Source organism: Pygocentrus nattereri, chromosome 6 (genome assembly GCF_015220715.1).
Source record: "Pygocentrus nattereri isolate fPygNat1 chromosome 6, fPygNat1.pri, whole genome shotgun sequence".
NCBI classification, from domain to species: Eukaryota; Metazoa; Chordata; class Actinopteri; order Characiformes; family Serrasalmidae; genus Pygocentrus; species Pygocentrus nattereri.
This window is the reverse complement of record NC_051216.1, coordinates 26,152,661-26,180,265: the sequence shown is the minus strand read 5'-3', so window position 1 is coordinate 26,180,265 and position 27,605 is coordinate 26,152,661. Positions and strand designations below refer to the sequence as shown.

Below are 27,605 nucleotides of genomic sequence, written 5' to 3'. Positions count from 1 at the left end.
CTGGACAACAATCTACCTGCACCCTTTTTCCTTTTTTCCCCACACCTTTCCTGTCTGACCAGCTCACAGTCACTCATTCACTGTTTCTTCATCGTTCGGCTAAGAAGGGCAAAGTCTCTCTGATTATCTGTATTGTCTTTATAGGAAGCGCATCTTCATTTGAACGGTGTCTTCCTGCGGAGCTGCAGTGAGAGATGCGCGCGCTCAGAGAGATGTAAGGGGTCTATGAGTGTGAACCCCACGCGCCTCTCCAGCCTGAGGACTTCAGCTCAGCTCGGCTCTGTAAAGCTGTAGGAAGGTGCCTGAGCCGTGTGAGCGAGTGTGCGCAGTCTGGAGGCTCTGAGGCAGTGCGGGGGGATGTAGAGGCTCTAACGTGTGGCCGCTGCAGGGGGCACTGCTAAAACTGCTCAAACTACACCAAGCCTGCACTGCAGAGCACCCAAACCTGGAGCTCTGCCCCGTCCTCATTCAGAGTTTCTCATAGTGAGCGCTGTTCTGAAGAAGATCGAGTCCAGCTCTCTCTATCTCAGTGCCGCTCCTGCGCCGTCCCGCCTGCAGACAAATACGGATTCGCTTCAGCGCTTCTCCTCGTGCTGCAGAGCCTGATGTACTACAGCAGACCTGCTTTACATTCCACTTTACGTTCTACATCCGGAACAAAACACACTAAACCGTGATTTTGGGCAGAAATGTATTTCTTTTTTGCCTTTGTTTTCGCTTCTCTTTAACAAGAGACGTCAAACTGATTTATGTTCGCTCTTAAAGTGAATTTTATTTTTTAATATACATTTTAATGTAAAATTAAAAATGTACAAAGTACCCGAGATTTGTTAAATAACAACACTTGTGTTACCAATTTGAACAATTTTTGTATCATATTGTTTTCTAGGTCAACACATTCTGTGTCGGCACAGGAACGTTTTAACACATTTTGTGTTAAAAGTAACTAAAAAATGTTGTGTCTCCAACCGAACACACTGATGCGTCTGTCTAGAGACAGAATGTGTTTTTTTTACCACATCTGTTTTAGAGTGTGGTCTCATTTTGCGCGTAATTTTAATGTAAACCATGAACGCGCGTAGAAATGATGTGCGTAATTGTAACGTCAAATATGGACGCCTAATGCAGGTTTGTGCGTAGTGTTAGTGTAAAATATGATTGCGTATGCGTTTATTTCTGATTCAGGCTCTGCTTTCATTTTTAAATGCGTGTTTTCCGTTTTAAAAGCGATTCTAGCTGCTGCAGGGCTGGTCTGTCCGTGTTGGTTTAAATGCAGCGGTGGAGTTTTGGACTACGGGCTGCAGCGGAACGGAAACAGACTCGCAGACGCTCCTCACAGGCCGCGGACTGCCGCAGAACCCATTTATTAATAAGGCAGTAATTGGTTTACATTATTTCAACGAAACACGTAGATAAAAAAATATGAATAGTACCAAATGAATTATTGTTTATATTTTGCTTGTTAATCATCAGCCGCGTTTCTGTAACGAAATACAGTCCGGACGATTTGGAGGTGAACAGTAAGAATTTACACGTGCTCATTTACTCCACAGAGAACTGGGAGCTGTGGGCCTGGTTGTCGTCTAATAATGCATTTATTTATACTCAGATATGAAGCAGTAATCTTCACCAATTCTTCACCGAGTTTTGTTTCCTTCTGCTCTGTTAGTTCTTCACCTGCTCTGCCTCCTGTGTTCGAGTACAGCAGACTTCAGTCTCTGTTCCTGGAGCTGGTGAGTGTCGGATGTACAGCCTACAGCTGCGTGGGGAAGCGCTGAAGGCGCTTCTGGGCCAGATAGTTTTTACTCCTGATGTGTTTTCATTTAAAAAGAATATTTCTTTCTCTCGGCTTTAGGCTCTTCTGTCCAGTTTCATCATCTGACCTGCCACCCTTCACATTACACGTCATTAAAATGATCAAAACGACCCTTATATATATAATTATACACTGAATCAATCCTATATTCTGTTAAATTAATGATCGAAATTTTAACCGTTTGTCTGGTTCCTGTAGTGTTTTTTCCTTTATCTACAGAAAGACTGAGCGCATCGTCCCTGTTACGCTTTTCTCCTGAATGAAACATCTCTCTGTACTAATGTGAAACACATGAAACGCCACGTTTCAGTCGGTTAATGTGCAGATAACAAACTTGTAGGTTCTTGTAGGAATCAGAGGACGTTTTACCTGTAACTGTGTTCAAACTCCAAAACCACAGAGCTCATGGTCCTACATACGGCGCTGTAAAAACGGTCAGGTGGAAATCTGAGGTCTGTCACTGAATTAATGCTAATTAAATCATTTTTAAACTCATTAATTATTACCTTTTAGCCACTGATAATGATCGATTCTTTGTATTTGAGCTGAGAAATGTTGCACTGACAGCGAGAAAATCCAGCTCAGTAGGAATATTAGCACGAGACAATTACAAAACCCGGAGAAATTCCCCTTTTTCAGAAAATGATCTGCTTCAGCACGAAGGTCACTGAAGTCTAGTTTTTCTGAAACTCCCTTTTCTACGCTAAATGAGCTCTAACAGTGCTTTCCCCGTGTCCAGGCTGTGGGGCGACTCTGCAGCCGCAGATGAAAGTTGTTTCTCGTCCTCTTTTTCTATTGGCCCCCGTGTTTTGGTTCTTTCCCCCTCGGCGCTGCTGATTGGCTGCAGAGGGGCTGGCAAGGAGTTAGAGGCTCAACGCTTGGAGGAAGAAAAAAACTTCAGCAGCAGTGAGTATCAATCAGAGGGAGGAAGGGGAGACACAGACAGAGAAACGGAGAGCGAGCGGAGCGACAGAGCGGCGAGCTAGAGGAGACAAAGCCCAGAGTGAGGAGAGGAAAGAGAAGGAGAGGTGTGGAAGCGCCGCTGCTCTTCAGGAATGGCCTCTGACGCTTTCAGGCGCGTACAAAGTACGAAGTAGACTCTCGTTTTGGATTACTTTGCTCGCCGGAGAGTTTGGCTCGCGCTGAAAGTTTGCAGGCGTCTTGTGTGTGTGTGTGCGCGTGTGTGTGTTTGCGCGCGCGCGCGCGCGTGTGTGTGTGAGTGTGTGCGCGAGTGTGTGAGTGGAGGGAGAGATGAGTGACCGCAGGCGCTCGGCCGCAGCGCTGAGCTCCAGAGCGCACGCGTTCTCCGTGGAGGCCCTGATCGGCTCCAACAAGAAGCGCAAGCTGCGGGGCTGGGAGGACAAGGAGCTGCAGCAGCTCTCCATGGACAGCCTCACCGCCAACGGACAGCTGGGAGACGCCGAGGACCCTGCGCACTGTCTGGATATAGACCCCGGTTAGTCCACCGCGGCTCATCTGCATTTCCACAGGAACACTTAGACTCGCGAGGTGGTCGATGTTTCTGAGCACGTTAGTCTGAGTAAGAATGGAAATATCATCTCAGAAAACGGTTATTACGCCCGAAGCAGGCCTGTGTTTGGGGCCTGTAGTTCTGAACGCTTTTTACAGTCATTAACAGAGCACGCAGCTATACGGTGTCTGCACCACTGTAAAATGACATTACAGTGGCTGTGTAATTCACTCAGACGTTTTAAATGATAAAACATGTAATAACGTTTTTATATTCATTCACGTGCTTTTATATCAATGCAACACTTCAATCTATTTTGAGTGATTAGCGTTAGTTTTAAAGGCGAGAATTTATCGACCGGCCGTGGAATGAAGGGAGGATGCTTTCTCGACGTGATTTGAAATTTTCATTTTAGTTCAGTTTTTTAGTTTTACTTTCTCCCTCACGCTACCGCCGCACGTTGAAGGCATGGTCTGAACTCACAAATGTTAGTTTTTAATGCTGAGACAGAAGAAATGAGGTTTTAGTCATAATTCGTAGAAATACACGTGGATCTGCAGAACTATCCTGTTCACATATAACGGCTTTCATTCAAGTTAAATGCCTTCAAAATGAACACTTTGATTAAAGAGCTCCAATTTCTAAATGGAAGATCGCGCTGACCGCTGTGTTTTTGAAGAACTCACTCCAGTCACTCTGAGCTTTACTACGCCATACTTCATCTCCATCAATTGCGTGTTTAGTTTCAAAATTATAACACAGACAGGGAACTATAACACGGCCGTTATTGTCTAAGACCCTGAAAGATGGAGGGACACTTCTTTACAGAGAAGTTAACCAAAACAGCTTAATCGCCCACAGCTTTTCCACCCTGGACACTTTATGTTCCTCTACATTGTCCAGTTCGGCCTGGTCCAAGGTTTCAGGTCGCTTTTGAGTTTAGGCCTCGTGTGTGTGTGAACTTGCATGTTTAAGAAGGCAGGCGGACATGCACATGTGTGTGTGTGTGTGTGTGTGCGCGCGTGTGTGTGTATCAGCTGTAGAGCTGAACTGCTGCTGCTCCAGTCAGCACTTCATTAGTCTCTCCATGACCGGTCCGCCTCCTGTAGGATCCCGATTTCACTCAGCAGACTGAACTCCAGCCTTTTCACCACCACCGTCCTACATGTAGCCTGCTTTAAAACAATAACATGACCATCGATCTGAGGAAAAGCTGAAAATATAAACAATGCGCGGTATTTCTCAGAGCGGTGTTTAGCGCTCGCGCTCTCAGAGAGGTGAGTAGACTGCTGTGGATATTAATTACACTTCATTAAAGCAGATTTACAGTAATGATTATTATACTGCTTCTGAAACACAGACAGACGGATGAGCACTGCTATAGGAAAAAAATATCGTTATAAGTAAATTGAGCTGAGGTAACTTAGTGGGCCAGTGTACAGTTTAGTTTATATTTACATTTGGTTAAATTTGGATTCTAATCAGAAGCGTTTAATTAATAAGGGGGCGATGACGGGGTGGGGGGCTGTTTATGGGTTTATTTTAACGAATGTCTTCTCCGCTGAGCTGTGTCACAGCCCGGGCTCGGTGTTTTCAGGGCTGTGCGAGAGGAGTGACTGTAGGCCTTTCAGAGCTCATCACAGCCAGTTTACCCCGCACATTATAACATTCAGCCCCATTCGTACCTTTATCTTTACGACTTAGTGCGTCAATTAAAATACGCAGTTTCTTTTACATTTAAACTTTTAAAAATGTCAAAATCTTCTTAGACGGGTGTAATGTTTTGAGTTGTGAGTGTATCCGATGGTGACGGGGTCGTGTTCAGAGCAGAGCCGGATATGAGCAGCTTCACCTCTGCTCTCTGAAAGTTCGCCTCAACCCTGGAAGACGCGTTTTTCGCCGCTCTGTCATCAAACACGGCGCAGAAGAGACCTGCACCTTCACGCAGGGGGTCAGCTCAGCTGTGTGTGATTCAGAGGAGGTCGCTGGTTGTGTGCGGCGTCTGCTGTTCCTCTGAGCGAACGCAGTGAAACAATCACCTGCTATTATCCGTGAACAGAACTGCGGGATAAAGCGCTGTGGAGTGCTGTGGAGGAATCACGGCGAGGAACGGAGAAAATAAAGGAGTCGATCTTATCTGTTCCCCAGGGCGCCCGAAACTGCTCACACACTCCGCACACACTCCCGTGTTTACCGCCCTTTGAAATGTGTCAATTTATCCGCACAACAATATTAGGCGCTAAATTAGGCGCAGAACAAAAGTCGTTTTGTCGTGTCCTTATTCAGCGTCCTCTGATTTACACGATCAAATTGATTAAACTTTCGCATTTTTATCTGTGTATGGACTGCGGTGCTACAGCGCAGGCTGATCGGAGTTCTTCATTATTCACGAGCTTGCATTTTAATTTTCGGTGGTGTTTCTGTTCGTGTGATCTTAATGAAGGTTGTGCTGTAAAAATGAAATTGCGCTCAGGAGACGCGGAGAGAATCTAATCTTGAGTGTTTATTTGTTAAAATGTTTCCGCATTAATCTATTTATTAATGCTGCCGTAACATCATATTAACATTTGAAGATGGAATGTTTCAGAATTTATGAACATTATAATCATGTAAAATATGATTTATTTTGATTGATTAACTTTGATTTATCAAAGTTTTTATCAATCAAACACCATTTAAATCTCCTAGTATTTCCTCATTAATGTTACTCTAGAGGGATATGAAGATGTAGGACTCTGACGGCGCTCCTGAAGAGGCTCCTCATATTATCACAGTGTGGCGTCATCAGGACCATCTCAATCTGATGTTTGTCTTTTTTGTTCGAGACCCCGCACAGAGGAGGCTTTAATGAAAGACGACAGATGTGTGCAGCCTAAAAGGGGTTTAATCTTTATTTTTACTGCCTCTCTCCTGCTCGGGATTGAAGGGAATCCAGCGGAAACAGGTGTCTGTATTCCTGCTGCATTGGGTTACCCTGAAATTTCATGCTCACTAGATCGCCTCGTACCCGAGTAAAAAAAAACAGCCCGGCTCGACCGCATTACAGTCAAATTCAATTCGCGGAATCAGATTCAGTTCATTCCCACAGACTACCTGCTTTTAAAGAGAGAGAGAGAGAGAGAGAGAGAGAGCGAGAGAGAGAGAGAGAGAGAGAGAGAGAGAGAGAGAGAGAGAGAGAGAGAGAGCGAGAGAGAGAGAGAGAGAGAGCATCTTCAGCGCTGACTTACGATTAATTCACACTGCGCATTTCTAATCATGTCGATCTGATCTTTATATGGGTAACTAGGTTTAGAATTGTCATCTGTGTGTTTGTCTCCCTTTATTTATTTATTTATTTATTTATTTATCTATCTATCTATCTATCTATCTATCTATCTATCTATCTATCTATCTATCTATCTGACGTTACATACAGAAGACACATAAAACAGTTACTAACACATTGTTAATATTCAAAATAATAACAATCGCGATGTTTCTGAGCACGTGTGAGCCACAGCGCGCTGAGGTGTAACTGAGAGTGTGTCTGAAGGCGCTCACAGTGTTTGCAGCTCCTTTTCGCTGATTGAGATTCCGATTCACACTTTGTAAGCACTGCTCGCTTCTCTCCCACACTGTGCCTGTTTGAGCTCGACTGTTCTTGTACGTATCGGATTAGTTGCTTTTCGATTTTAAGCACTGTTTGTGGTGCATCAGCATCAGCTGCTCTGGTCAGCTCTGGTGCTGTTAGTATGTGGCGAGTTGGCTGCGCTGGTCTTGATGTAGATTTGGATCAGAGGCAGGTTAAGTCGAGGGAAAATACTGAGAGAGAGAGAGAGAGAGAGAGAGAGAGAGAGAGAGGGCACGATGTTCATGCACGATCTGCATGAAGAGGATGAGCTTTCACTCACGTGTCCTCAGAAGGCTCCACACACACACACACAGGGCCGGCCCGGGCTGTTGGCCAGTCTCTGTGCAGCCTCATTTGCATTGTGTGTACTGCCAAAACAATCTGCCCCATGTGAGTAGCCTCTGTGCAGGACGAGGAATACAGCGCATAAATAAGGCGCACCTACAGCAGAACTCGGCCGCTCCTCAGACACCAGACTGGATGTTGGTCTGCACTCAAGGCCGCGTCCTCTGTACTGGAATGCTGAGTCTTTGGTTACATTTCAACGTATGACACATGAAAAACGTGTAGTTTATTCACTGAAATTCTGTCAAGACCTGAACTGGGACGAAATGTTTGTTTAAACACAGCCGGTTTATTTTAGGATTTTAGAGCGCGCGCTACATTTTTATCGCGCAGTGAGTATTTTCAGCTCCGTCCATTCAGAAATCAGTCGGTCCTGCACATTAACTGTATCTTAGTCTGAGGGCTCATCTTGTGTGTGATGGGTCTCAGAGAGATGCAGCTGAATTTTTAGAAAGCTCTGGTTGTAATGAGCGGCTGATGGCGTGTAAATCTGCTCCAGAAGAAAGAACATCGCCTTATTTTAAATCAGGTTGATCCTTTATTTTTACCGTGTAAATTAGCGAGCGTTATTTAAAAAAAAAAAATCAGGAAACTAAAAATAAAAACGGTTGCATAACAAACTGTTTTTTATTGTGTAACAATTTTATAAATAAATAAATCATCGGCAGTAAGGGAAGTATGACATCTATGTATTATTATTATTAATATCATTGTTGTATTTTTATTTTTTATGTTTATGGTTTTAATGTTTCAATGGTTGCACTGCCAAGCATATTTTATTTTTAGATATTTTATTTTAGATATTTTTTAGATATTTATAAACAGTCTGTGCTGTAAAGGTGTATGAAAAATGATGCTTTCACTTCTCAGTCCAGAACCACTACTTAATGCTGGTGATGTGAGTCCGACCGTCTCTCTCTAACTCTCTCTCCTTGTCTGTGTGTCTCTCTCTGTCTCCCTCAGACTCGGCGGGCAGTCCGGGCTCGGAGGGGGATTGTGAGGGTGTGGTCTCAGGCTCGTGCTGCGAGCCCGCGGCCGCCGCTGCCTCCATGGAGGAGATTCAGGTGGAGCTGCAGTGCGCGGATCTGTGGAAGCGCTTCCACGACATCGGCACAGAGATGATCATCACCAAGGCGGGGCGGTAAGAGGGCAGCTCAGCGCTGCGGACTGCAAACTCACTCTGTTTGAAAAGAGAAACAATCTAGATTTTAAAACCTCCTGCCCCGTGCGGGGGGCAGCAGTTACACTGGCACTGTGCTGTACATTATTAAAGACATATTTCACCACCACAGACGGTGGCATAAAAAAAGGGGCGACATACACACACACACACACACACACACACACACACTACTCACCCTACTCACCCCGTGTCCTCTGTCGTTGGGGAATAAACTGGGCGTTTCCGGGTGCTAATGCGTTGCATATGGGCTCCGGACACCGAGACTGAGCCCTGCAGGACATCAGCACTCCGAACACTCTGGGCCGCTCCTCATTAAACCCTCTAAAACATGGTTTACTGTTCCGGCTCTTTTGGGCGACAATTGCGGCTCAAGTCGAGCATTTAAGCGCAGCCCTAGAGAAGAACGGAGCTTCAGGAGAGCACCAGAAACGCCGTCAGCGAGGCTGCTTAAAGCCGAGCATCGCTCAGACTGACCGACTCTGTTCGCCGCTCCCGCGTTTATGTGTCTTGTGTTTATTTGACGGAGGAGCCGCACTGAGTTCATCTCATTCTGTACATGGTTTCTGAATGACACCCACCACACCAGCAGTTTCTCTTTCCGTTCCTTCACTTTCGGCAATAATTGTGTTGATGTACAGTCTTACGCAAAAGTTTGGGCACCCTGGTCAGAATGCGCTGTGGTAAAAAATGCTCCTCAAAGGGTTCTTTAGTGAAGGCAGTGCGCCAGTTGCGTAAAAGGTTCTTTACACGGTCAAATGTTTCCTCTCTATAATAAAAACAAAACAGTTGTGTATGATTATTTAAAGAACCCTTTAAAATGGTTCCGTACAGCAATAAAAAGAGGCTTCACTGTTGTTACGAATTGAAAGAAGCTTGCGACAGTGCGAGTGAAAACACGGCATTTTATGGCACTGTTTCTGCAAAAAATGTCTTTGCTGAGTTTAATATGTTAAAAAATAAAAATAAAACATAAAATATAAACTGTGCCATAACCTTTGCACAGGCTACAATTTTTCCCCGATGTGTTAAATTCAGCAAATAAACAGTGACTGTGTATTAGAATAGTGTGCTCTCCGCCGAGGACGTGTTAACCTATTTTCACTCAGACAATCATTTCTCACATGTGAATAAAGAACATTCAGTGCTTCGGTTCTTTTCCAGACGCTCAAATTAAATGGAGGTGTGAACACAACAGCTAGTGCAGCCCCAGCGCGCGCTTCAGTACAGAGAAATATGACGAAATATTAAAAAACGATCAAAGCATGGCTAGAAAATGAGTTTATATAATATATAATATATGTTATCAAGGTTAGTGTTGGTGACTGCTAACAGGAAATACAGAACTGATTCTGAATAAAAAGTATAAAAAGTACACATAATAATAATAACAATAATGACAATATTATTATTATTATTATTACGTTATTTTACATGTTCATCCGAGGCATAACTCTTATATACTCTAAAATATTCAGCCACTTTAGACGAATTAGACCAAATTCTGGCTTTTTTTCATCAAACTAGTTAATCAAATGAGTTAAACACGGGTGTTGTTCTGCAGCTTAATATATAATATTAATATACAGCAGTACAGTAGTGACTATTAATGTCCTACTAATAAAAGGCACAGTGTGCACGGCGAGCTGTGGAAGTCTAAGTCAGTACGGATTTCTGCCTTTACACGCTGTTACTGAACCCGCACCACAAATCCAGATCCATATTCACAGAGTCTGACACACATCAGTGAAAGGCAGCAAAACAAAACTGACGTTATTGGGAAAAACTACATACAATTAAACACAGAAATAAAGTGCTGAACGAACAATAGACTAATTGCAGCTTCAGGAAAACATTGTGTCCACTCAGACCTTCATTCTGCTCTGAGCTACACAGAGAGAGACAGAGACAGACATAGAGAGAGACAGAAAGTAAGAGGCAGAGAGAAAGGCAGAGAGACAGAAGGAGAGAGGAAAAGCAGCAGTTTTTTCTCATTATAAACCGAGAGATTTACGACGTTTAAATGAAAAGAAAAAGCGCTTTGAAGTGTAAAGTGTGGAGCTGGTCCACTCTGCCTTACAATTCTCTTCAACTTCTCTTCACTGTTCGCTACAATTTTACTGACGTTTCAGAGAGTGGAAACGGCGAGAGAGCGCCAGCTCAGACCCCTGTTCCCCTCATTTCTCCCTTATTTCCCTTATTTTACTGTCACAGGCAAGTTTAAGTGTATAATCATATCTGATTGAAATATTATTGCTAATATAGATGCTGGTCTTTTTTGAACTGTCTTTATGTAATTGTCCGAATCTCTGCCACCACTACTGTAATCACATACAAAAATATATACATTTGGGGGTTTTGTAGATTTTCTAGCACTATGTTAAACTTGACTTTTCTTATAATCCTGGAAAAAATCACTCAATTACTTTAAAATGTATATACAGTGAGATCTACAAACTCAGAGACCACTGATAAAAATGCTACTATTTTGCATTTCTTTCTAATTTAATACAAAGTTTTTCATTAATAAATGATAATATCTGCATAGCAATTTGTTTCAGGTAATCTTTGAATGTTTCTCTGAAAGTCAAAGTTTCTTCATATTTGGTGGCATATCCCTCTTCCTTTAATGACTGCCTGGGCTCAGGGCAGCATTGACTCAGCCAGTTTATGCAAAAGCCTCTGATTAGTAGATCAAATCCACCTGAGAGTCTTCTGAACATGAGCTTCAATGAAAGGAATATGATATAAAACATCTGACCATTTTGTACACAGGCCATAACATGGTCACTTTCACAAATTTGCTTCAGTTTGAATAGTGACCTAAAATTAGTGCAGAATTTCAAACATTTCCTCTTCATTTTAATTGTCATAACTGTCCTTCATTACAAGTATTTCAAAATTCTATAACGTTGGGTTGTTTATTTACAGGTTTAAATGAAAAAAAATGGCAGATTTTCAGTGTAGTGAGACTTTTGGACCCCACGGTGTTTGCATTCATTTATTCATTCCTTTTACAGGAGAATGTTTCCAGCCATGAGGGTTAAAATAGTGGGACTGGATCCTCATCAGCAGTATTACATAGCCATGGACATCGTGCCTGTGGACAACAAGCGATACAGGTGAGCATATAAGAACGTCCGAATGTATAGATTTTTCTGCTTGAACAGAGAACCAGAGACGATGAAAGGAAATGGTCAAAGAAGGGTACTGGGTCTGTTGTCTTCATCAGTTCTTCATCTTTAGAGAGAATTACTCTCCTTTGCTGGTTAATTCCACTGTTAATTCTGGGCAAAAGTCTGAGATCACGAGTCAATATGGCCTTTAAGTGTGTGAAGTTCAGAGTAAGTTGGTTGCATTTGCTCTTTCTTAGCACCCAAATAATCTCAATTGCACATTTAGACTCATATAATCACAGATGTCCAGTTTTTGTGTTCTGTTGATTTTTTTGGTCATTATCAGCTTCTGGACAGCTACACACCCTTTCAGACTAATAGTGTTGAGTTGTCTCCTCACAGAAATACTTGTGGACTTTTTCACATCTGATGCTTGATTTCTTCCTCCCTTTTAAAGATGAAAGCTTTAGTTACTCTTTAGCTGATGGTAACAGTTTTGGTGCAATACAAGGTCTTAGGCATGGCTGTACTGATCTTTTGGAAACTGGGATTACTTCATATCTAATAGCCTCAGAAACATCTCCTGAAATGGTACTACTTTGTTCATAATGGACATTTTGGCTGGAAATGACACAAATAAAGGGGGCTCTCTGACTTCTGCACAGTGCTGTACATGATGAATCTACACTGGACTGAGCTGTACCACAGTGCACTAGTGTGTGTGTGAGGGCAGGCGTGCAGGAGCAGTAGATACACAGAGCAGTCACGGCTGAGTTGCTGTATCAGCAGCGAGGGCGGTTTAGTGTGTCTCTGTGATTACGGCTGCACCATGACAACGTTCCATCACACTCGCAGTAGATCCATTTCATCTCAGCAGAACCCAAGATCACATGTAGGCTTTATAATAATGCATTTGTTCTCAGTCTTCAAAAAGAACAGGTTAAATAATTGGATTGAAACAAGTGCCTTTGTCACACATTGATCCAATCATATTATAATGAACATAACTAAACTTAGTGGTGATTTATGAGGGTTCTGCTTTCAGTGGAGATCATAGTGAGCACTATGTCTCAACCAGGACAAATTAAACACATAGTTTTTTTAACACTGGGCCTCAAAAGTGTATTTTTATACCAAATTCAGAGTTCCAGAAAAACCTGAATCCACTCTCGTCCATACGTTAGAGAGGAGTAAAGGGATTTAGGATCACACTACAGATCTTTCACCAGGAAGGCTGAAATTCCTTCGTTTTTCAAGGCTTGTGAATAGTGAGATAATTTTATTCATGTATTTATAGAAGAAATGTAAGAGAGAGAATATTATTATTCACTGTTCCTTTGGCGTTTTGTCACTTTATGGTATTTAAGTTGCTTAAAGGTTTAAACAATATAGAAAATGTTTTATGTTATCCAAGCGGGTGCCGTAAGCGTGAAACATGGTCCACCACTTGTGTAGTACTTGAGAGGATTGATAATGACCGAAATAAGCATGCGACACCACAGCACTACAGCTGTTACAGGTAGCTTTAAAACAATTTATGACTTTGTGACATTTGCTGCATGTCAGTATGACTGTATTTGAGCCAGTTGTCTTTATTCAAGTTTCAAATTAAGCTTGAATTAATCTGGTTCCCGAAAATAGAATCACAGTCATTCAAAGAGTGCAACACAGAGCTTGAAGAGAATCATTTAGGGCCCCCAAATATCACCAAGGATTTTAGAAGCCAAAAGATCTTGTAAAATTAAATGGGATTTTCTCCCTGGCTGGGGAATTTACCACAAGGCTTTGCAAACGGAGCACAGAGCTGTCACTGGAATGCTTCATCCATCTCGAGGCCTGGGTCTGGAAATGCAGCCTTTATTGGAATTTACTCACTTTACTTAGGCACACTGCCTTTTTTAAGGAACGTTGAGTTTATGCTAGACTTGTTAAATCTTCCTTTATGTGTTTCTTGAATTACTTTTTTCTCTTTAATGTGGCAGTTCGGAATGGTCTACTTTTGAAAGCACAAATAGGAAAGTGCAGAACTGTCCAACTCCTTGGATCTCTCTCTCTCTGGACTTCATCAATGCATATATATAGCTATTTTCTCTCTCTCTCTGTCTCGCTCTCTCTCTCTCTCTCTCTCTCTCTCTCTCTCGCTCTCATTTTTGTGACTTAAGCATGTAGATTCACAAGAAGAGGCGTAATAGCCATGCAAGGCAACTCTGTCAAGAACTCACTGCAAGACAATCGATCTCTTTTTAATTACTTTTTTTTAGTTTGCTCATTGCCCTGTTTAAACACTATATGCACATACGGCTTTAAAGTGGACAGCTATGTCTCCAAGGCTCTCAGAAGGGTGTCACATAAAGTTGGATCTTTATCGATTGTGTTGGTGCCAGATGGCAGATTTATGGAAGATGAAAGAAGACTAATCAAATTTCCAGCACTGTTTGGGGGCTTAGGTTTCCCCTTTCTTTAACACTTTCCCTGCTACACAGAGCGTAACCCTAAACAGCACTCCAAACAGGAAATTACAGAAACGCCTGGTATTCTGTGTGTGTTGGGGGGTGGGGTGGGGGTGATGGTTGGTATAGGTATATGGCTATTATTGATGTATCATTGTTCTTTTGTTTATATATACAGTTTATATGTAGTGTAAATACTTTAGGCACCTGAGAAAATTCCAATGAAAAGGCTGTTATTCTGGGTAGTAACAACTACCCATTGTGTGAACAAAACCGTATATGTCCAAAATAGTATCTTTGCAGGAGAAGCAAGAAAACATGATAATTTACTATGGAAGCTAATCTAAAAAAATATATATTCCACGTAATTAAGGAGCATTTCTATTGAACCATTCATCTTGAAATTTTCCTACAATGTAAAGCCTAGTTGGCATGTTAAAAAATAAATAAATAAAATGGACATAAATGATAGCATCTATACCACATCTCTGTGTGGAAGGCCACAAATAAAATGTAGTTATTATTGAACACTTTGCTATATGATAACAACGATGTGAAATCAAGTGGGCCGATGACGGAATTGAATAAATCCATGTGATGGCTCGGGCATTGAGGAAAAATCTCAAATCACACTTTTTTTTTCGAACAAGCTCAACTACTACTATGTTTGGCAGTACTTTTGTTTGTATCTATTCTAATTCTATATGGTGTTTGTAAAGGCAAAAACACTAATTGCCAGGATAAATCATTTTAAACAAATGTAATTAAGTGCTTAAGACCCTTGCACTGTACAATATATGAACTGAATATTTTGAATATGTATATGAATATGTTTGGAGTGCATACGTGTGTAAGTCTGTTGAAGGCTGCTGTAGGGGGATGTAAGGGGTATGCAGAGGATGTTTAGCACTGCCAAGCAATAACAACAGGACCAAATGAGCGTTTTGTCCATGTTTTAGGGCTGAGTGATGACTTTGGCAAAGGCGTTACAGCTAAGCACTTTCAACTGTGCTCATAGCCAGAACTAAAGGCAACCAGCTGTGCCTCAGGCAGCAGAGTGTAGAGCCTTCAGAGCAGTCAGCATGGAGAATGCACTGAGAACAACTAGACAGAGAGGGCTGGGAGCAGACCCAAAGGTTAAAAATTGCATATCTGATGTTACAGCAGAGGTTTAATTTAGGACTTTCTAGTGAGAGAATCATTTGATTTCTTATTCAGGTATTTGGTATTATGTATATATATTGACGCTGGCACTGCACTTTCATCAGTTTCACGCAGGGGATTTTTTTTTGGCACAGTGTGTTCCTGCCATGGATTCTGATTCGGTCCATTATAAAGTTATAGGGTATCAAATTGGTTAATGTGCTGCATGACTGTATCTCATATCATATCTCTGCATTTGCAGGTATGTGTATCACAGCTCGAAGTGGATGGTTGCAGGAAATGCGGATTCTCCTGTGCCTCCACGTGTCTATATACACCCAGACTCACTGGCCTCCGGAGACACGTGGATGAGACAGGTGGTCAGCTTTGACAAGCTCAAACTCACCAACAATGAGCTGGATGACCAAGGCCATGTGAGTTTAACACATTTACATTCCTTTTGTTATTCCTTCAGCAGATCCACACTGAAAAATAGTGTTATGTGTTGAATTTACTGAAATGGGTACTCATATCCACTTAAAGGGCCATATCCTCACTTTTTTTAAACACTGTTTTGTAAACATTGTACCTACCCCAGGTCGTACTCTCCATGTATGGAAACTAAGCTACAAAAATAGCCCTTTCTGAATTCATTGTTTTGGGAATGTCACAAATCAAACATATTTATGCATAACCTATGTGAGCTGTATTCCTAAGAAGTATTACAGCCTAGAACACTTTCTGAAACGGTCAGAACAGAATGGGGAAGTGGTCAGAACAGAAGTCAATTACATACATCAGTCTTAAAAGCGCAGTAACAAAAATACAGCCTATTTAAATCTGAGGGATGAAGAGGTTCTGATAAGTGGGCATCAGGGGAACAAAATAATAGAAGGAAAGTGTATGTAGTAAATAGCAACTAGTTTTATTAAACTCAAAAAATTATGCTGATTGAAAGAATTGTTCATTCAAAGTATTTATTTAGGTTAAATAAAACTAATTGGTTTACTTGTTAACATATGAAGTAATTTTTTTAGGTTGATCTGACAGGCCATTTTTTACAGTGTACTTGAAGGCATTGTTTCTTTTCAGTCTACTTATATTTGCCAATAAATGATTTTGATGTAATGTGTAGGGATGCAAAATGATGGCAATTATATCTATATTAGCAAATAATTAGTTAAAAAATATCAGCTGTTTAGATGTAATCAATATTTGATGATGTAATGCACTGTGGAAGTGCAGAACATTTAGGCTACAACACTACAATATCTACATTTTATTCATTTTACAGAAATAAACATTACAGCAGATGCAGATCAGCACCAGCCCATAATTCCTATATCAGTGCATCCATAGTAATATATTTTATGCATATGGAAATTATGCGCACATTACAATCAAATTCAGTGCATTACTTTTTTTCAGTGCACTTACCCAGAATGACATTAGAATTTTTTTTTAAAGTAGAGGTCGCAGAATCTGCAAGGATACATTGTAAACATAACAACATGTAATAAGTGTTTTTTTCCCAGCAAAAAATATTACAGTGAGATGTCCACATCTTTGGGCATTTCAGCATAATTATCTGAATAGTTTTCAGTGTATTCTCAACTTTGCAATGGAAATGTTGCATGTAAACTAAATGATTTTCAAGTAAAGTCAAAATGCCCACGTTTTATTTAGTCAGATCTATGATTTTTAATGAAGCTTACTCTGCAGTTTACATTACGAAGTACCTGTCAGGACAAATACTCACCTATAAACTGCTCACATGTGTAATGGAACTCTGCTTTGGTGAGTGTTTTCACACCTGTGAGTGGAGTGAGGGGATTGGCTGTGCACCTGCTCTAGCACACACCTCCACACCACAAAATTCATAACCCAGACGCTAGCTGATGGATCACATGCCTTATGGACTCTCCTGACATCTGTATCCTCTTTCCATAAGAAAAATGTTATTCAACTTACACTCAGGGGGACTGGCGAAAAAAGGAAAACGAAGGATTCGAATGCACTTGACTAATGCTTCCTATGTGTCCGCATTGAACGACCACTGGCTACAAAGCAGAGTACGGCCCGCTGTGTTGTTTCGAGAAATATTCATGTTTTTTCCTGATGTGTTTGAATTGCACTCAAGTGTGCCAGCCAGATCTCATTACCTTTACCCTGAGTCATAAACCTGACTTAGAGAATGACTGACTGACCCTTGCTGTAATTTGGACTGTCCAAAGTATTTTTCCCTGATTTGATAAAGAGCACTCTGCGCATGCGATTCCCTTTGTTGGAGTGCACAGAAACGGTTTTATTGAGGGAGCATCACATGGCACTCAGTGACATCCTGCTGGGTTGTCATGGATATATACCATCACAATGACAGAGATGTAGAAAAATGGGGTGATACATCTAACTCCATTAAAGAGAGACACAAGGCGAACATGCCTAATGGGCTCAGTATGGTTTCAGAAAGGCCTGATGGAGCTTGTCTCACAGTTCCAGAAAAGATATTAAGTGTTGTGCTACAAGGCCTGCTGAGAGTTCATCACAGAGAGAATAAGTTAGTATTTGCTGTATTATTTTTTAAGTCACTTTGGCCTCTATTCCTGAATGTTTTCTTGACTGGGATTGAATATGACAAGCTTTGACACAGCAATGGGAAAAAGCTAGTCTAAGGCTTTTCTTCAAGTCTGTGAAGTCAGATTGCTTTGATTATTGTGACCATCGGGCCTTCAGAAATGCGAAGCAGTCAGTGCATCTGTTCAAGGCCCACATTCTTAGTTCCGAGCCTAACAAGACATATATTCTTTATGCCAGGATTGAGACTTGCTCTGCATTTTAAATGCTTAAAATGGCTGTCTGAAATGAAGGTGATGCCGAGTTCCACTGGCATCTTCTGTGCATATGGAGATGTTTTTGTTTGAATGGCTGATGCTATCGCTCTACCATTCTGACAAATGTAATAACATGTGGGTGTTAGAGCGCCAGAGGGCTGGTGTTTTTTTGGAAATGGGAGAAGGGCCTTTTTTCTTCGACCACAGCCTCGTAAAAAGAGACTTTATTTTTTGTTAGCCTGGAGGCGGAGAGGTGGAGTGCAAGTTAACAGTGGAACGTCCTGTGTGGGACACCTCGCTATGATGGAATATCCACCCCTTCCTTAACTACCCTCCTCTTCCTCGTATTCACACTGACCAATCTCTCAAGGAGCATTGCATGCACAAATATAAATGTATTTTTAAAATAAGTCTTGATTACCAACGATTGCCTTGCGGTCTAAACACAAGACAGCAAATCTGTACTAGTGCGTCAAGTGATCCCATGAAAGCTTCTAAAAATTTTAAAAAGCACAAATTTCCATTTGATCACTGTAATTTCAAAACTTTGTAACTCTACCATCTGTAGTTGTTTAATTTTTATTTTATATTTTAAATATAAATAGAGAGTACAAGTTGCAATAAAATGCTGATGTTTTTTCCTTCTCGTGTAAGATTTCCTCACCTCAGTGATGAGGTTTATGATGACAGCAACTACTGGTTTCTAGCACAACCTTATGTCAGATAGAAACTTGTGCTCTTAAGTTGTTGTTGAAGTATGTCTTATACTCAGTCAAGTCTAATTTAATGCTTTCATTGCGGTTCTGCACATTTCTCTTGGCTCTGTGTAGTTAGGTTCCCCTGAGTTTAGGTGGTATAGTTTTACCCCGAGGCAGCTTTAAGATCTCCTGGGCCATGCAGTTGGATAAGGTAAAGACAGTGGGGTAGGAATATTAAATTTACTGTCACCAATCTTTGGAGTTGTTTTGCAAATCCCTCTGCTCTCTATTTTGACCCCCTTGGTTGTAGCTGTCCCAGGGTAGCCCCTCTGACACCGGGATTAATGAAAAACAGACTAAAGGCTGGAGGGGAGGCTGTAGCCACTGACGCCGGTGCAGAGGTGTGAAATACTCACCGTGGGCTGAATGTGGGTCGACTCATGACTCTCCATTTTTGGCCTTCATATTCATTGGGATACATGATGACACGAATGTAGATGAATTTAAAAAACACTGTACAAAAGTCAGAAAGCATCATTCATTTATTTCCAGTCAAAACAAGTACAAGTTCTAAATTATTTTGGTGTCAGGAAAAAAAAACAAAATATGTATTTGCATTTATTCTTTTTGAAAAGTTTACTTTCATCTTTTCAAACAAATCTGCAGAGAATTATTTTTTCTTCCACACTACCAAAGTTTAGTCTTGGAAGTTGACTGCATTTTCTGCTTCTCATGATCCAAGTAATACCAGACACATCTACTGATGTTGAGGTCTGCACTCTCTCTGGGGTGGTCAGTCCATTGTTCTGAGAACATTAGCAGCTTCTTTTTTACCTGCCATTTTTTCCATTTTTTATTTCCTTTTTTTCTACACTGTCAGAGAAAAAATATACTGTGAACATTTATGTTCATTAAGGTACAAACAATGTAAATGTACCCTCAAAGGTATAGAAATGGTTTCAAGGTCTAACTGTGTACCTTAATTTTTATTTTATTTTTTTTAACTGTGTAACAATGTCTTAAAACATAACAATAAAATCAAAAGCATGGAGACAAGTTTAAAGTATATACTTAAAATATATCATTTCAGTGGAATTAAAAACTGAAGACCCAAGAGAGAGTTCAGGTCCTTTTTTTTTGAGAGGGTACCCATCCCTTCAGGCTCATAGTGTTGAGTTGTCTTCTCACTGTGAAAGGATGCACAGAAACACCTGTTTGTTTGTTTTTTTTTCCCCAGATCTCAATCAAGAGTGCAGCTTGAAGTGTTGTTTATCTGATAGTTTTGGTGGTCTACCAAGCCTTGCGTGGTTATTAGGAGCCCCATTTTCTCTATATATTTTTAGAATTTTTGATACAAGTTTTGAAAACCTGTTTTTTCCACTTCCTTTCTTATGACTTTCTCCTTCCGTATACAAGTGGATGATCTTATATCTAATACTCTCAAAAGTATCTCCTAAAAATAATTTACTTAATGTCCATTTTGACTGGAAATTAAATAAATGAAAGGTGGTCTTTTTCATAGTACTGTACAGATATCTGTACACAAATATCAAACATAAATCATGTTTTTTCCCCTGCAGATCATCCTACACTCCATGCACAAATATCAACCTCGTGTCCATGTAATCCGGAAGGACTTCAGCAGCGAGCTCTCTCCGACTAAACCAGTGCCTAATGGGGAGGGAGTGAAAACCTTCAGCTTCCCCGAAACTGTTTTCACCACAGTTACAGCTTACCAAAACCAACAGGTCAGAATATAGCACCTTTCAGTACTCTCTTAAAGTGCCAACAAAGGATTCACTGGAGCAATAGAAGAACTACTTTTGGTTCCCCATAAAGAACCATACAATGTGCAAGTGCAAAGAATGGCCACATAATGTAAGGATTCTATACCCATTAAGGGTGTTTCTGGAGCCATATGTCCAAGCCAAGAACTATTAAGAAACCTCTTCTTTAAAGAGTGTAGAGAAACTTTCCAAACAGTGCAGTTAGCATTTTCTGCACTTCTGCAACTTTCCTGACCAAATGTTTTGAAGGAATTTAAAGTGAAAGTGATAGTCTTTTTGTGAAACAGGCTGTGCTGACTTAATATTATTTTATCCTTAATAGAAACATAAATTAATTTTGGTTTCCTCTTCTTTTCTCACAGATCACCCGGCTAAAGATTGACCGCAATCCATTTGCGAAAGGATTCCGGGACTCAGGGAGAAATAGGTACATTTTCATGAGCTCTGAATGTAACTGAGCCCTCCACTGTACTGTCCATGCTGTGTGACCAAATAAACAGGTTTTGCAAACGGGGCCTTTTAATATGGAAATAATCCTCCAGGGAATCCTCTTAATCCCATATGTCCTGCCACAAAAAAAATTCAGTCACTCCTTCGCCTGCCAAGAAAACCTCGGTTGATCTGTGATAGCAGCATCTGATTTAGGGCCATCTCGCTCCCCCTCCCACCCCTACCCTCTTTCGTTATTTCCATCTCCTTGTGTCATTCATCCGCTCTTCATTTTCCTGTATTGTTCCACCTTCTTTTCCTGCAAGCTTCTCACTCCACTCTCTGTTTCTCTCCATCACTGTAAGATGTGAGTCTGAATTATCATATAAGGAGGGAAAGGCTGGAGCAGGCCCTCAGCACATGAAAGCAGGCTGCCATCTGGAGAGCATTATCGGCACAGATATTTGAGACATCTTTTTTCATTTTTCAAACAATAGAGGGCCTGATTTATGAACTAGCAATAGATTTTCATTGCAGAAAAATACAGATGAAAAGATTATTTGGGAGTAAGATATTTATAGAGAGAAAATATATTTACTCACACATATATCCTTATTTAACTCATATTATTGCTTGAAAACAGAAAAATTACACACAAAGTACCCACAGTTCCATTTATGTATACTGAAGGACATTTTACTGCTTGTGGGATCAAACCCAGTAGATTTGTCTAATAGTTGTTATTCAGCCAAAATTTACAGGCAGTTCCATCAATTTGAATGCCTGCATTCAGTCATGTTATTTTTTATTTTGATGAATCAGATCCTGACCCATTGGTATGGAAGGATTACTGTGTGATTGAGTACAGTTGTGGCCAAAGCCGGTCCATGTTATTAGCGTGTGTGCCTAACGAGCAGCAGTAAGTGGAGAGTTACAGCCCCTAAAGGGAAGTGGTGTGGTGTGGACCAGGGCGGCCTGGGACGGGGTTAGGCTCGCTCTCCCCTGCCTCGGCCGGGAGCAGCACAGGGGAGTAAATCACACAGGAAGGAGAGCCGTGTACAGAGCCGAGATGAAACATCACCCAGATTTATGTGCACAGTAAAAAGCTGCTCCTTTTTACAGGCTCTGATTTCCGCTAACTCCCTCTCTCCTCCTCTCCCTCTCCCCCTTCTCTCTGTCGCGCCTTCTCTTTTTCACGCACACAATCTGACACTTTCTCTTGTTTCACGCTGTGTTTCTACCTCCCTCTCTTCTCATTGCTTTACTTCTCTCTTGTTTGGTTGGTTGTTTTTTCTTTTTATCTTGTACATGAGTTGTTCAGCACCTGTATTCCTCTGTATTTTCAGTGTTCCTCATTTCCACTATTCTCATTGTCACATTCTTTTGCACAGGACTGGTCTGGAGGCCATCATGGAAACATATGCCTTTTGGAGACCACCTGTGAGGACGCTTACGTTTGAGGACTTCACTAACATGCAGAAACAGCAAGGTGTGTATGTTTGTACATGGGAAAAACAATTTTTTTTTTCTTTTTCAATTCAGATGTCAATATATTTAAGTGGCTTCACTTTATATATAGTATATAGTTCTAGAAAAATGCCTTTACTGTGTCATCATGATAATAATGTTACAAATCACAGAGGGCAAATATAGTAGTGCTGTCTTCAAACTAACTTTACAGAGGAAAAAAAACTTTATTTCTTTATTATTTACCTATATTTCTCAGTATTTCCCATATTCTCAACCTATAAAAATTGGACAAAAATGAGATGCCATGTCAAAAGTCACAAAATTGATTTGCAGTGCCAGAAAAGCTGCAAAGCATGATTGGACCCATCTTGGATAAACAGCTCTGTAATAGCTACTGCCCCATTTCCTTAGCCAGGGCTAACATCTAACAAAGTCCTGACAAGCAATATTGCAATATTATTTGTTCTCTCTTGCAGAGTAACAGGCACATGAAGCCAATATTTTGTCTGAGCAGACATCTGTTTATCATCACTAACTCTTCCAAAAAGATTGGATGTTAATTAAAGTTCTAGCACCACTGATGAACTTTTGGTACTCTGAGCCGCTCCCACTTCCACACTGGAGGCAGTTCTCTCTGAGTAATCAGCTATTCCCCCAGCACCTCTGAAGCCTCTCTCACCCCTGCTCAACAACAGGGGGAAAAACATGACATCACTCTGAGCTCCGCTTTGCCTCCGCCAGCAGAACAGAACCAGCACAGCTCAGCTGGATTATCGAAGGCATATGGAGCTGGCCCAAACCGCAGCCAAGACTGCGAATCCTGAATTGTTTTGAAATGCATGATTTTTTTTCCACCCTTCGTTACCATACACTCTTTATTTTCCGATAACAGCAAAATGGGTTCTGGCCAAATTCTCATTAATAAAGAAATATGTGATTTATGTACCACAGTGATCATTTGTATTCCAAGACTTTGACTTTGTGATGCATCTGCCAAGCGTCTTTTCTCCTTCTTTCTAACTGTATGTGCCTACATCATGAATACTGTTTTTTATAGATATCCAATTCTAAACTCAAGCCACATTCACATAATGACATTTGCCACACAGTATTTTTTGAGATGATTTCAGCTCTTAGATAATAGCTGAATATTAAAGGGAATTTGTCAGCTATTTATGAGTGAGGAGATTTTACAGATTACTGCTCTGGAGATATATGACCCATTATATGCCTCCAAGTGGCATTTATTGCCGATCTTGAACAGGCCCTCTCTTATTCCTGGAGGATGTTTAGGATGCAGTGCTTTGCCCTTAGGAGACTCTGCGACTGCTTGTTGCTCCCAGATTGAAATGAGAGTTCATTCTCAGTATGATTGTTGGCTAGTGTGCCTGTTTTTAGAGCTGGCTCTGATTGTCTGGTTCCTTCTGGATGTGTTCTGACGTGCTATATATAAGTCTTATGTGCATATACAGTATGTCTTTGTATCCTGTATTATTTTTGCATTTGTGTTTGTACCGTATGGCTTTATGTTTTGTATTACTTACCATTTTTATTTTGGCTGACTGTGCTTTTTTCAGGAGGGAGCACTGGCACCTCTCCCACTACCTCCAGCACTGGTACGCCATCTCCATCGAGCGCCGCCCACCTCCTGTCCCCCTCCTGCTCTCCTCCCACCTTTCATCTTGCGCCCAACACCTTCAATGTGGGCTGCAGGGAAAGCCAGCTGTGCAACCTGGGTCTGTCTGAGTATCCTGCTTGCGCCCGGAGCAACATGGCCGCCCTGCAGAGCTATGGGGGACTGGCTGAAGGCTCTTATGGCCGCCTCCAAACAGCAGGTGGCAGCGTAACGTCCGGCCAGCCTTCAGACACCTTTTTGCCTCAGAGAACTTCCTCTTTAATAGCAGCAGGTATGCAGGGTAGCACTCACGCTTCGCTGGCCACCAGCAGTAGCAGTGGAGGCGGTGGTGGTGGTAAGATGGACGCTTATGGAGGCCAGCTGGCATCTTTCCCTGCCTCCCAGCTCCAGTACGTGATGCAGGCAGGGGCGGGCTCAGCCTCTGGCTCCTCCTCCTCCCCAGGAACCTCACCTTCCTCCACCCACATGTTCACTGGGAGCCATCATCATGTGCAGCAAGGCTCATATAATGCCTTTTCCTTGCACAATCCCTACAACCTGTACGGATACAACTTCCCAGCCTCACCGCGCCTGGCAGCCAGCCCAGAGAAACCTCAGGCAGGCCTGCTGTGCTCTTCCTCTTCAGCCGGAGCCTTCGCTGAGCGCCAATACCTATCCAGCAGCAGCATGGACAGCATGCACATGATCGGAAATCCCACCAGTAGCCAGCAGGGGGCTGTGGCCTGCGATGGCCGCCAGTATGGCTCCTCCTCTCAAATGTCCATGCACATGGTTTGAAAGAAAAAGAAAAAAAAAAAAAAAAACAGAGTAATGTGCACCATCACAGCAAGAAGCCATAGCAGTTCAATTCTCAGCTCTTATGGAATTTCGTTATTTTTTTAAATTAGATTTTTGATCTATTTTTAGAAGAGCAAGTCAACTTGCCTGTGGTTGAAGATCCAATCCATCATCATTCGTCACTGATGTACAAAGGTACAGAGCACTCCTTTAAAAAACGGGAACTCATCATCTCAATATGTCCAGGCCTTAAATTTCCCTAATCAGACTTTAGATATGTTATTTATGTCTGTTTCCTTAATGATACTTGCCCAAATAGGCATATATGTAAGCCGATATTGACCTGCCCTCTTTACTTTCACAATTTCCAACCTCAATCCAGAGCTGTATTGGTGCAAGTGAAGTCTCTGTCTTATGAGGGTGCTCTTGAAAGATTCTAGTGAGATTTGGTGCAATAAATGGACTCAGTGAATCATTTCTTATCTCAATTAGCATTTGTGAAAAGAGACACTCAAAACTGACCTTGTTTATGTTTTGTTTATGTTTATCTTATATCACATTTACTTCACTGCAAAACAGTGGCAGAGAACTGGAAACTGCAGAGAATGTCAGCAGTGATGTCTCCCAAATAAAGGGACTGTGATAAAAGGAGAACTGAGAAATGTTCAACAAGATGAAACACAGTGATGCAGAATAACCCAAGCATACAGTTAACACCAATAGAAATTGCATCTTTTGTAAAGTTCACCTGAAGGACACTGGCATGCAGTGACTGATTTTTGGATTTCAAGGACTATTGTTTTTGCTAAATCATCTTGCCTATTTTATCAGAAATTGTCTATCCATATTTTGAGTGGATTACCTTTTTAAACACATAAGTAATGGAGAGTGCACGCAAGACAAGTTTTCATGTTGTGTGGAAAAATAGGAAACCAGAGTAATAAAAGTATGTTTTGGAGTGCTGTAGATAACAAAGTATTTAATGCTAAGTGACAATATAGTTATATGGCCAGGTTATGGTGACCTTAAAAAACACACATGGACAGCAGATATCCTTATAGACCTTTAAAACTGTACAGGTGCCAAGCACAAAACCTCAATAAATAAACAATTCAATACAGTATCTATATTGTTTACACCTTTCTTGGACAGCCTGTGCAGAAAGATGTGATGGTTATTGTGAAATAAGTGCATAAACCAGTACAGTGTGGTAATTTTGATTGCAGATATGCAGAAAATGTAAATAGTCAAGGTCATAGGCCTGTAAACAAAATCAGTTTGAACATTTTTGTTAGGATTTTGTTAAATAAAGTCAGATCTGTTAGGATATAAACTAAGAAAACACAAATACGCTCCTATCCTCAGAATCTAAAGCAGTACAAGACACTTTTACAGCAAAATCAATGTCTACCTTAAACACATGTCTCTATTACAGCCATGTGCTTCAAAGAGAGTAAGTTCATGGATATCTGAAAATAAATACATATATAAAATTAAATAAATATATAACAAATGATAAACCCTGTTGTTTCTGTTTAATATAGAGAAGAAAGACTATTCTATTGTGAATGACAACTAAACCTTGTCGTTTATGATGCTTATAACTATGCCACCTGTTCTGAGAAAAGTACGGAAAGATTGGGTTGGTTGGATGTGGATAATTTTTACATTTCTCATTTTAATATGTCTGGTTTTAATACAGTAATGCTATGTATTTATGATCACTCTGCTTGCCTCGGCCATGCTCCTCATTATCCAGGCACAGGCTCCAGTGATTTAGAAGCACAATCAGCATCCATTACATGGATGTCTTCAGAAGTGAGCGGATTTTTTTTCCCTCTTCCTTCACTCTCTTTCTTTCTCTTGCTCTCTCAAATCACCTCCCATCATGTGCTCAGTTTCAGCCATGAAATATCAGATCTGAATCGTCATCAGAAAATGAAGGGGGTAGAAGACCGTGGAGACATCCCTATGTATTAGAAACACCTGTTTTCCAAACGGCGCTCTAGTAATGACTGGATGTTTCGTTGAAGAGAGCATGATTTCATAATTTGGCATATCTCCATCTATCTGGACATTATTTCCAATAATTATTCACGTTTATTGGTCTGATATACCCTGAATATGGATTTGGCAGCATTGCCAATTGACTGGTCCCATGTGTAAGTTCAACATTGAAACATTGCATACTGGATAAAGTACTATGGCACTATTATATGTACAGTACTGTGAGGGGCAAGATAACATCTAAGGTGAAGCACCATTTTAAAAAAGTGTGAAATTTTAAATATGCAAAAGGATTTGTTTTGTTCAGACAGCTGATGAATGTGGTCATTATAGGTGAACTCCACTGATTTTTCAATATTTCTGCATTACTAAATGGTTTACTTAATATAAACAAAGTCAGAGTGGTTTGATGTGAAATGCTCCATTCTAGAGAAAGTTCCATAGTATTCTTCACAGTAGTGGTGATAGGAACCAGCCGTCCAATAATGTCCCTAAAAGCTACCTCACAAAAACACATGCAGTTCCAAAGAAAAAAAAATAGTGGTTAACCTGGTAAAAGTTATCAGCCTGGCATATTAAAACTCATGTAGGTTCACTGGTCATTCTGAGTATTAAATAAATATGTTTGCACTCCTGGTTGCTATGACCACCATGAAGAAATCTTAGACCCAGTATGTTTCTCTAGAATGGAGCATTTCACAACAAATCACTCTGAATGACTTTGAAATGCTCAGAGTATTTGCTCTTTAATCTCTGAGAGCGAAATATTTCTGTTTTCTGGTTGCAATGAATGTTGGTATTTTACAAGTCATTCTAAGAATTAAAAAGACGCTGCTTAC

General features: G+C 41.0%; 1 protein-coding gene across 1 annotated transcript; it reads left to right on the top strand.

The window, feature by feature from the left end:
* The first annotated feature begins 2,773 nt into the window (after window positions 1-2,773).
* Window positions 2,774-25,886, top strand: tbx15 (T-box transcription factor 15). Its single transcript, XM_017704558.2, has 8 exons — window positions 2,774-3,272; window positions 8,206-8,383; window positions 11,443-11,544; window positions 15,394-15,565; window positions 20,241-20,408; window positions 20,810-20,874; window positions 22,268-22,365; window positions 23,924-25,886. The coding sequence occupies exons 1-8, from the start codon at window positions 3,068-3,070 to the stop codon at window positions 24,757-24,759; spliced, it is 1,824 nt and encodes a 607-aa protein (XP_017560047.1). The 5' UTR covers window positions 2,774-3,067; the 3' UTR covers window positions 24,760-25,886.
* Window positions 25,887-27,605: the final 1,719 nt, after the last annotated feature.

What these genes read in the sequence shown, in the direction of transcription:
- tbx15 (XM_017704558.2), top strand. Translation starts at nt 3,068, where the DNA reads ATGAGTGACCGCAGGCGCTCGGCCGCAGCGCTGAGCTCCAGAGCGCAC. An exon ending in ATCATCACCAAGGCGGGGCG is followed by an intron (nt 8,384 to 11,442) that starts GTAAGAGGGCAG and finishes TTCCTTTTACAG; the next exon opens with GAGAATGTTTCCAGCCATGA. An exon ending in GTGGACAACAAGCGATACAG is followed by an intron (nt 11,545 to 15,393) that starts GTGAGCATATAA and finishes CTGCATTTGCAG; the next exon opens with GTATGTGTATCACAGCTCGA.